This window comes from Orcinus orca, chromosome 6, assembly GCF_937001465.1.
Source record: "Orcinus orca chromosome 6, mOrcOrc1.1, whole genome shotgun sequence".
NCBI classification, from domain to species: Eukaryota; Metazoa; Chordata; class Mammalia; order Artiodactyla; family Delphinidae; genus Orcinus; species Orcinus orca.
The window spans coordinates 93,247,676-93,259,065 of NC_064564.1; the positions used below are offsets into that span (position 1 = coordinate 93,247,676).

Sequence of the window (11,390 nt, forward strand, 5' to 3'; positions counted from 1 at the left end):
ACAGGAGGAACGTGGCCTCTGCCCAGTAATTATCATGTGCTTGCGTGCAAGAAAGACAGCCCCTGAGAAGTCTGATGGAAGAAGGACAACTCTAACAGACCCACAGTTATTTTTTTTAGGGCATTCAGGGAAAGAATGAAGTCATAGGCAACATATCTCCCATGATCTTTCTGTCACTGTGTAAATACATAACTCAGAGCAGCTCTAGTTGCCATTTCCCCCTTTTTCCTTAAATAGATGAATGTTTGTGATTTAGCATAAAGTTCATGAACTAAGAGAAACAGTTGGACACAGATGCCTGTATCTTTCCACTCAATGTATCTTATTACCTTTAACTGCCTGTTAAAATCACGGCTCTTATTTTTACCTTGCAAATATGAATTGCCATCGCCAAGCTTAGCGAATGAAATGGGCTACTTGCGGCAACTGTAAGGAGTTATGCACTCCAAATCCTTGAGAGAGCTTTCCCAAGGACGGGCAACGTCTTTCAGAATCCTATTACAAGATTTTAGTTTCAGGTGCTATGAACAGAAAGTTGAAAGCCTCCATGTTTTACTGCTACCCAACTTCATCAGGTCTGCTCACTCTATTCAGGAGTGTGGCAAATATGATACACATCAGCTCTTTTATTCTTTTGTTACTACTCTGCACAAATAAAAGCATTTTGGGGAATTTAATGAACCAGTATGTCCTTGGAGGGAGCTTTGAAGATTTGGAGTGTATGACTGTTTGTCTTGAATATTGGAGGTTTTTGTGTAAAACAGATGGGCATGAACAAAATGACGTCCTCACAGATAGCCCAGTGCTTGAGACATATGTACTTACTTAGATCGCAAATGTCTGTAGCGGTGACCTTGGAGATGCATCCAGTGACTGCTTTAGAGGCTTTCTAGTTGTGCCACGGAGTAGCTGGGAAATGAAAACTAAAGTAGAGCCGCTGGACAGGGTACTAGGTAAAGACAGTTGTACTAGGTAAATGACAGGGAGCCTGTAGTTCTTTAGCCCATCAGAAATTCCAATTTATAGCAACTCTGGATGTATGCGACAAGATAGTACTTAACTCAGTATTAGTAGGAATCTCACCAATGACATCAACATGAAAATATTATTCTAGTAGCTTAGTTGAATATAGCCCTGCACTAATTGTTCCAGAAAACAAAGGAAGATACGTTTTCTCTTTTCCAAAACTGAAAGGCTCCTTTCTAACTGGAGCAGCCATAAAATGTAGTACAGAGAAATCTAATGGGTACAAAGTGAGGAAAATGGCTGATTTTTGTTTTTTTAAACCAACTTAATGTTCTGTTTGTTTACTACTAAACATTTCTGAGTGGAATAATTCTTATTTGGCAGTCAATATTTCGCCATCATAGGTAGCGAGAATTTTTAGTATGTTTTGGGCACAAAAACACATTCTATTTTAGACAACAGAGGATCATTTTTTAGTGTTTGCTTCAGAAGTTTATGAGGTAATTTCAATAAATCTTGCAAATGTTTGCTTAATGGTTCCCTATCTCTATTCCTGCAGTACTTTTTACACATCTCTATTTTGGCATCACTCACATTATCAGTCCTTAGTTTGCCTGTCTTGCTAAACTAGAGCTCTGTAAGGGTAGGGGCTATTGTACATGGCTTTGGATCTCAGGTTCTTTGTGTGGTGCTCAGTATTTATTTGAAAAACCAACAGAATGCTTAAGAGTATTACCTGACAAATTAAGTAACTTCTTAGTATAACTGACAATACCATTTTTTTTAAGCACATTTTTCATTATTTTCAAACCATGTTTACAAAAATCTGGTGTATCAAGGAAAGACTCATAGCATTAGGTAATACTGTTACTAGATTACGATAAGAATCTTTTGGGAATCTTTGTACATCTGTCTTAATTAGGAGAGAGTCATACAGACAGTATGCAGAGCATAGAAAGAGGGCAGGGAGCATTTAATCTTTGCCATTAGGTATTGCCTAGATCTTCTGACTTCCTGGATTTTGGACCCTACTTGTTTCCATATTTGAGACCTAGCTGACTCTTTCTGTCTTAACTCTGGATTGTTGCTGTTGCCTCTCTGATCCTTTTATATCTTCCTGATCCAGCCAGCCCTGCCTACTTCTGTGAACTAGATTCACATCTGCCAGACCTTTTCCTACCTGATTTGTTCCCTGGCTTGGCCCACACTGCCAGCCCTATTACTGCTGATGCCCTCCAGTGATGCCTGATTTGACTAACTGATTGTAACATATCACTTGTCAAAATCTTTGTGTGTGACTATTATCTAAAAAAACAGTTACTCAACAACTGTGTCTTCATTAGGAACAACATGGAAATTTTATTTTATTTAATTAATTAATTAATTTATTATTTTATTTTTGGCTGCGTTGGCTCCTTGCCGCTGCGCGCTGGCTTTCTCCAGCTGTGGTGAGCGGGGCTGCTCTTTGCTGCGGTGCGTGGGCCTCCCATTGCAGTGTCCACCCCCGTTGCGGAGCGCGGGCTCTAGGCGCCCAGCCTTCTGTAGTTGTGGCATGTGGGCTCAGCAGCCGTGGCTCGCGGGCTCCAGAGCGCAGGCTCAGCAGTTGTGGCTCACAGGCTCAGGTGCTCCGCGGCATGTGGGATCCTCCCGGACCAGGGACCAAACCCGTGTCCCTTGCATTGGCAGGCCGATTCCCAACCACTGCACCACCTGGGAATTCCCAACATGGAAATTTAAGACAAAACGTTTTATAGGTTTATTTCCTAAAAAAATACACACCTCTTTCGTATCAAATTCACCAGAAGGTCTTGGTTTTAGCTATTAGGGTTCATAGTGAATGTGAAGTCTAGGATATATATAGTTGCCTGTACTATGACTTCTGTAAGATACTATGGAAAAAAGAATTTTTTTAAATCTATGATGTAGAAAATGTAGGAAGGAATGTGAAGATGTTAAATATTGTTCCTCCCTAACTTTAAGGATATGAATATAATACAAACATAAGGCATACATCAGCTGTGTCTGACTTAGATTTATTTTTTATGGTCTAATACTAACATTAAAAATTGTAATTCTGCTTTCTAGGTTATTAATCTTGTAGAGTGTGCAAGAAGACTGTAATGAGAATGTTGTTATACACATATATTCACACGCTTATTTTTAAAATACTTTATTATGGAAAATTTCAAAACTTCATTTTACAAGTCTTTATTTCTTTGTGTATATCCAAGTTTGTGTCGTATCATATTCTTTCGGCCTGAAGAGCATTAACATTTTTTGTACTTCGGGTTTGCTGCTGATAAATTCTCTTAGGTTTTCATTGAAAAAGTCTTCATTTCTGAGAGACATTTTCTCTGGGTATAGAATTCTGAGTTAATAATGTTTTTGTTTTTCTTTTTAATTCTTTCAGTAATTTAAAGATGTCATTCCATGGTTTTTTGCTTTGCATAGTTTCTGATAAGAAGTTTACGTCATCGTTGCTTCTCTGATTATAGTGTGCCTTTTCCTCCCTCTTGCTGCCATCAAGATTATGTCTTTATACTTGGTTTTCAACATTTTGGATATAGTTTGTGTAGGATGTGTTTGTGTGTGTGTATGCAGGCATGTGTGTGTTGTATTTATTCTGCTTGGGATTCTCTTAGCTTCTTGGATCTGTGCTTTGATTTCTTTTGTTATTTTTGGAAAATTCTCAGTCATTATTTCTTTATTCATTCCCTATGCTCCCTTTAATCTTCTTTTGGGATTCCAATTACACATATGTTAGACCGTTTGCTATTATCCTGTAGTTCTTGGATGTTCCGTTCTGGGTTAATTTTCATTCTCTTTTTCTTTGTGTTTCACTTTGGGTAATTTCTATTGACCTATCCTTGAATTTATCGATTCTTTCCTTGGCAGTGTCTAGTCTACTGATGAGCCAGACAAAGGCATTCTTCATCTCTGTTACCATGGTTTTTTTTTTTTTTTTTTTTTTTGCGGTACACGGGCCTCCCAATGCCGTGGTCTCTCCCGTTGCGGAGCACAGGCTCCGGACGCGCAGGCTCAGCGGCCATGGCTCACGGGCCCAGCCGCTCCGCAGCATGTGGGATCCTCCCGGACCGGGGCACGAACCCGCGTCCCCTGCATCAGCAGGCGGACTCTCAACCACTGCGCCACCAGGGAAGCCCTACCATGGTTTTTTATTTTTAGCATTTTCTTAACTCTTTCTTATAGTTTCCATCTCTCTGCTAGAGTTTGAGGACTCAGGTTTCAGTAATGAATTTTCCACTTATTTTCTTTGAACCTTGGTTTTCTCTTTTACAGAGCAGCAAAACTGGGAATATATAATAACAACTAACAGAATTGTTTTGAAGATCAAAACAATTGATCTTGGGCAAGTCAGGCAAGTCCCTTCCTTTCCTTTCCCTAGGTCACTTAAAGGCTTAGACTGTATGATTACTTTGGTCCTATTTAGTTCCTGAATTGTAAGATTCTGTGAATGGAAAGGGACCTAACATTGATTGACAGCCTTTATTAACCTCATGTAGAATTTGAGAAAGGGATAAAAATCACATTTAAAAAGTGCTTTTGCAAAACATTTTACTTTTGCTAAGTCTATGTGGATTTTAATTGGAAGAAACAGACAGCATTAAATCCAGTTACCACTTGGTTAAGTCTGTTAAAGAATCATTAAATTCTTTCAACTGCTGGGTTTCCTGACTTGCTTGAAAAATTTCATGGCTCATAAAACATCTCTCTTTTTCGCTGTGCCTATAGGATTTTAAATTATTGGGTTGGCTCCCAAATTTTGCTGTGTGAGGAAAAACTAATGGAGGTGTTTTTGCTCTTTACTGACTAGTGCAAAATGAATGATATTTTCATCAGATTTGGTTTTGTGGCCACAGACCTGGGTTCAAATCCTGGTTGCACAGTTGTGGAACCTTGGTCTGATTACTTAACTTTTTTTTTTTTTTTGCTTTTTAAAATTTATTTATTTATTTTTGGCTGTGTTGGGTCTTCGTTTCTGTGCGAGGGCTTTCTCTAGTTGTGGCAAGCGGGGGCCACTCTTCATCGCGGTGCACAGGCCTCTCACTATCGCGGCCTCTCTTGTTGCGGAGCACTGGCTCCAGACGCGCAGGCTCAGTAGTTGTGGCTCACGGGCCTAGTTGCTCCGCGGCATGTGGGATCTTCCCAGACCAGGGCTCGAACCCGTGTCCCCTGCATTAGCAGGCAGACTCTCAACCACTGCGCCACCAGGGAAGCCCCTGATTACTTAACTTTTGAGCCTGAGTTTCCTTAGCTGTGAAATAGGGATGATACATACATCAGAGAGCTATTTTGAAAGTAATGTGTATAAAGCTTTGGGTATAGTGCCTACTTAATAGTAATCAATAACTGAAAGCATTAAAAACAGTAGCTAAAATGAAAGATGCCACCATTAAGTCAAAATTTTAGTAATAGAAGGGGAAAAGGTGAATTTAATATTCTTTCTGTCCTTTTAGTGGAAAGGTCCACCTGGTAAAGGGATATTTTTACAATAGCGAGAAGGTTAACTGAAAAGTGAGTATTGATAAATAAGAATTATAACCAAGAATTAGTGCTTACTGTGTGACAGATGCTCACATTTAATCCTCAGAATAGCCTATGAGGTAAGCTGCCCCTCCTGGAGAAGCCTTTCTTTATCTGAGTGAGGTGACTACCTCCTTTTTTTGTATTCTTCTACTCCGTGTTGTACTCTATGTTTTATAAATGTAACCCCTACCCCTTCTCCATTTCTCATCCCCAGTGAAAGGTTTTCTATGTATTTGGCCCAGAAGTGGCCCACAGTAAGTTGACTGTTGAGATATTGAATCTTTGTGTTTTTCTGGTCAAAATGAAATTCTACCTTCTTTATGTTATAGGTAAAAATTTAAGCATTAAAAGCTGAATGTTGGTCTGAAGTAAAAATACGAAGAAAATAGTTGTGGATAAAGAAAATGCTCAATCAGTCTGAGACTTGTCCGCACCCCCCTCCGCTGCCTTCCCCTAATACATACTGTTTGTTAAGATAAACAAGTATAGTATTTCAAAGTAGCCATTGCTCTGGAAATCACCTTAGAGTAAATGTAATGAATTTCAAAGATGTGTCCAAGTTCTGTGTTTGTAAGTAATTTTACTATAATGGGTATTATTCAAGCTTGAAATTATTTAATACAAAGAAACATTCTTTATTCATACTATGAACAACTGTCTTCCAAAACACAGACCACAATGCGTGCATTCTTATTTGAATAACACAGGGAATAATGTCAAATTATTTTTGCAGTTTTTTTGTCATTGCACAAATTTTCACAAAACTGCATTCCTGACCATAGATTTTTAGAGTTGGAAGGAACCTAAGAGATTTAATCTCACTTCTTCCTGCCACCCAGGGAGATGAAGCGTTTTATCTAAAGTCATGTAACTAACTAATGACAGAGCCAAGGAGAGGACAGAGTCCTTTATCCAGTTGCCATAGTGTTATATTCCTCTGGAAAACACTGCCTACTCGCTCTTGGTTTTTAATGCTAGTTAGAGCCTTGGCGTGAGGTTTTTCTCCATGACTAACTAGTGCTCTTTTGTTTTCTTGTGTGGGTGTCTGGGAACAAGCTATCAAGGGTGGTGGTTTTTGTTGTTGTTTGTGAAAAACTAACAGTGTATAAGACACTGAGGAAGGGAAAGGCATTTGTCTGGTTAGCATTTAGGGGTCAGAAAGGAGTGTTTGTAGCTCCAGCGCTTTGCCCTCAGTGTCCATAGGCAGGTATTTTAAAGTTGGGTTTCATAACCTGGGGTCTGAATTCCCTAAACTTTTAAGAAAATTATGCAACTTAGTTATGCTTATCTCCTAAGAAAAGAATCTATAGCTTTCATCAGGTTGTCAAAGTTAAAAACTGTTTTAGAAGGAGAGAAAGCTAAGCAAACCTTTTTAAGAACTGGGTCCCCACTCTTGAACTCTACGTACTAATTATACTAGAGGGCTCTCTTATCTTCTTACCACACCTTGTGCTGCTGTCCTTTCCTACTGACAGGCCTTCTCCGGATAGCTTCCTGGATCTTGTCATGGAAGCCACTGGAGGCCCTGGCCTTCTTTTTGCAGGAACTTTTCTCATAAGTTTCCCAAGGCTACCTTCTCTCTCCCTTCTCTGCTTACTGTTTCCAGGAAAAGGTGTGAGACTCAGGGATTTTTGTTCATTAGAAAGCTCAAGAGTGTTATTTCAGTTACATTCTGGTTAAAGGGAATTTGTGAGCTGATTTGAGAACCTAAGACTATCGCTGTATGAAAAAAAAAAATGCATTCAATTCCAATCAGTACTTTGCAAGTTAACTTTTAGAATGCCTTTAGCTTTTTAGTTAGGGAATCTTTGTATTTGATCTAAAAACTCTTTACAGTTTCTAAAAACAGAATGAAAATCTGTGGATGGTGGTTTAGGAGTTGCCCAGATCTGTCTGTAAAAGTGTTTTAATTTAGTTTTTTGTTCCTGAATTTTATTAGACTTAGAAGAGTCTACCCCTCAATAGGAATTCATAATTAAAGAGCTTCCTTCCTAGATGAGAACATGTAGAAAGCACGTTCTACATTTTTAAGTCTAGCATCTGGACATACAAAGAAAAAGCTACCACCAAGATTGATGTTGGAAGAATTTGTTTGTTTATTAATTTAAAAAAGCCCTTACTAAGTATATACCATGAACCCTCAAGCATCATGTTGGACGCTGGGAAATGAGAAGTGGTCTCTTCCCTTGCAAAGTTCATGCTCTGCTAGGGGCACAGCTCAATCAATAATAATTCAGCATGCTAACTGCTCTAATAGAGGTACCAAAACAGCATTGGAATCAATCCTGGCCAGGAAGAGAGGTGGGTGTTAGGGTAAAATTCACAGAAAGGTGACAAATATTTGAGGTTCCTATTGAACTGAAAGGTTCAATAGGAATTTGTCAGGAAAAGCAGGGATCTAGGTATCGATGGCATGTTTGCACCTTCCTAACTTTAACTAAAATTCACATTTACCACTCTCTTTGTGTTTTCAATTAGAGCTCCAAACGAGAATGGAAGCCACTGGAGGACCGTTGTTGCACAGACATACCGTGGCTGCTGCTTTTTATCCTGTTCTGCATTGGGATGGTAAGAAACTCACAGAGCCTCAGAACCTGAACTCATGATCCGAGGGGATGACGGGGAGTTAGTTTGAAGAGGGAACTTGTTATTTATTTATTTATTCATATCTGTAAATAAATAAATAACCCCTCTTGAATTGTTTACATCTGGAAGTCCTAGGATACCATTGAAGCAGGTTATTTTTCCCCATACAGTTAAGTGGTATTTGGTACCCCTTGACTTTTTTTTTTTTTTTGGTTTGCATGAAAACTGTGATCAAAATTAAGGAATAATTGAAACTCTATCTCTTTGACTAGCCCATTTCAGAAAGCCAGGTCATTTGACCAAAATATCCGTGAACTATGATCTTGATGGGATGGTGAGCAGAGCAATGGTCATGGGGTCAAGTCCTGAGTATTCATCCAACCCAGTCACACAAACCTGATGGTTATTTTTGTGCCATTCAGTTTCCTTTCAGGGACTTGGTGTTCTTTTGTATAAAATTAGAGGTTTTGCTAGATGATATCTACAATGCTTCCAGTTCTGACATCTTTTAGTTCTTCCTAGAAGGAGGCTGGCTTCTCCCTGCTTCTTCCTCCTTCGACCCATACTAGGCTCCTGCTGCCTGCTGTGTCTACTGTAATAAGTGGCATCTCTCAGTCAGAGGTCACGGGAGCTGGTGATTTTCCAGTGGGTGCGGAGGATGGAGGAGCAGAGTGCAAAGTGCTGGGGCTGTGCTTACTCAGATTGCATCCCCGCTGTACCCTGCAGGGGTTTCCACACAGGGTTCAGGGACTTTAGTGTCACTGCCACCAGTGTGCTGGGCTGGAAAAAAGGTAGAAAGCAGCTGTTTTAGAGCTAGCCGATATTTCGAGCTAGCAAGGACTTAGAAATCCTCATCTGGTGCATCACCCTCATTATATACGTTAAGAACATCAGACCCCAGAGATGATAATGAACATCCCAAGGCCACACTGTTAGTGAATGGCAGAGTTGGGAACAGAGCCCAGGACTCTTTACCTTCCAGGCCAGTGCTCTTTTCTGCTACTTAGTTTCCTCTCCCTCGAGGGGATCAGGGGATCACGCAGACAGTATTGTTCTCTCTTTCCTTAGGCTTTGCAGCTGGAAACACAATCATGCTACCTCAGGCACCCTTTTTTTTTCCACTCAAGTGTGAATGTATTTAACCTCCTTTTTCCCATACCTTTTTTTTTTTTTTTTAGGAATCTTGTTATTTTTTATTTATTACTACTTTTTAGGTAATCCTATTCTGTGTCTCTCTGCAGCTGCCCACCTTGAAAATATCATTTGAGAAGCACAGAACAACCCTATTCATGGCTAATGGGCATAAGTGTAGGCACCAGTCCAGCTCCTGAATCAAGGAAAAGAAAGCAGTGAACTCTGATGAGATATAATAAATCCAGTAAAATAGAGAGTTTTAAAGATAATAGACAGCTCAGTTTCATCAAATCTAGGATATTTAGAAAACATCAGAATACCCATTTCCTAACTTAGGACTTGTAAGATGTTGTTCAAGAGTCTACTTAGTTTAATGGAGTAGCAACTGAAATGCAGCATCAGAGTGTGGAGGACATTCTTTGCTAACAGAACTAGTCCACAGCCTCTCCCCACCCCTGAATTTCACCCTGGGATAAATAGCAGCTGACCTTTCAAAATTATGTTTATAAAAATATGTACCTGCCACCCGAGGTGCTTTTGATTTTCTGTGCTAAAATAGCTCAGGAAAGTGCAGTCATTAATGTTAATAGGCTGATTTGGGAGTGACCAGAGTAAGGAGCCCTTTGTTTACTGAAACGTTGTAATGCAATGGTAATTAATATACTGTTAATTTCAGTGTGATGGTAATTAAGACCCCCTGTGTGTACTTTTAAATGCAGGCATAGCATTATTTGTTTTGGAATGATTCTTTTTATGGATTACCATCTTGGAGCTGAGCTAACATCAAATTTTGCCATGTGGAAACTGGAGAAATCTCAAAGTTCTGTTGCACATCTTACTGGAACAACAATAGACCAGAGTTTTTTTTTGGTCTTCTGAGTATGTGTTTTGTATGTTTTTTAAAAGTTGTATTTTGTTTTTGCCTTTGGATTTCATTCCATAGTACCTTTCAGAGAAACATTCAACAAATATTTTTTGAGGATTATCATGGGCTTGATGCTTTCATATATGTATTTATCTCACTAAATTCTCCCAGTTACACTATGAAATGGGTTTTATCCCCAGTTTACAGGCAAAGTGTAGTGAGATTAAGTATTAGCTTATCTAAGAATATACTGCTGCCCATGAAAGGCAAAAATAGAATAGGAACCGGAACTTTCTGCCTATATTCTTTTCAGCTAGTGGCCCAGTTGCTTCTGCTTTTATAGTCAATCTTTGCAGCCCATTACTCAAACTATATCTTTACTCACTGCCCTTACTTGCAGTTCTTTGCTCACTCCTTGGTATCTATTCTGTAGTTCTGAAATATTTTAAGATCTTGTCATCTTTTACTCATTTTCACCATTAAATCTTTTCATTTATACATGTTCATCTCGTCATAAATACTTGTACTTCTCTTTTATTTCTTCCCTTACTTTTAAGGTTTTTCCATGCTTGTCTAGAACTTAGAGTATTTTTCAAAGTAAATTGCTATCAGCCTTTGTGAGAGCTATCGTCTTCCACATTCGAACTTATTCAATATTTTGAAATTATTGGACATATGCTTACCCTGTTCTAAAAAATTACATGTAGCATTGTACTTCTAAATTTTTATTTTCCATTAAGATAGTAAACAAGTGGTTCTTAACACTAGCTGCATATTGGAATTAGCTGGTATTAGAATAAAAATACTCATTCCTGGGCCCCACCCCAGTGAATCTGATTTAATCTCTATGGTTCTAATGTTCAGCCAGTGTTGAGACCCACTGTTGTAGGCACTGATAAACTACTGAAGAGTTTTAAGCAAGAAATGATATGCCTGGGTTTAGAAACATGGCCCTGGTAGCCAAAATAAATGTAAAGTCATTGTAAAGAGGGAAGAGATTTCAGGCCACCAGTTCAGAGGCTGATGCAACAGTTCAGGTGAGTCCAGATAAGAGGTGAAAAACCTGAAATAAGGAAATAGTAAAGGAGAGGAGAGAGAGTGAAGGAGCGAGATCAATAATATTTGGTGTCACCAGTGTTGCGGGCAAGTGGGAAACAGATAAAGGATGACTAAGAGATTCTTGTGTTATGGGTTCTGCGTAAGCTTTTTCAGCTCAAATCCTACTCCAGCTCCTTGTAGGTTCCAAACCACAGTTTCGGTGCACATGAAGGAATAAGAGTGGGATGGATAA

General features: G+C 39.1%; 1 protein-coding gene across 7 annotated transcripts in view; it reads left to right on the forward strand.

Moving 5' to 3' along the window:
• The window catches only part of SLC44A1 (solute carrier family 44 member 1), a 215,801-nt gene that overhangs the window by 44,090 nt on the left and 160,321 nt on the right, over window positions 1-11,390 (forward strand). For all 7 annotated transcript variants that reach the window (XR_004484063.2, XR_007477859.1, XM_033431227.2 and 4 more), the window contains exon 2: window positions 7,993-8,082. Coding sequence is in view for 5 of the 7 variants with exons in the window: in XM_033431227.2 (XP_033287118.1) it covers window positions 7,993-8,082 (90 nt within the window). In the remaining 2 variants the exon portion in view is untranslated. The remainder of the gene's footprint in view (window positions 1-7,992; window positions 8,083-11,390) is intronic.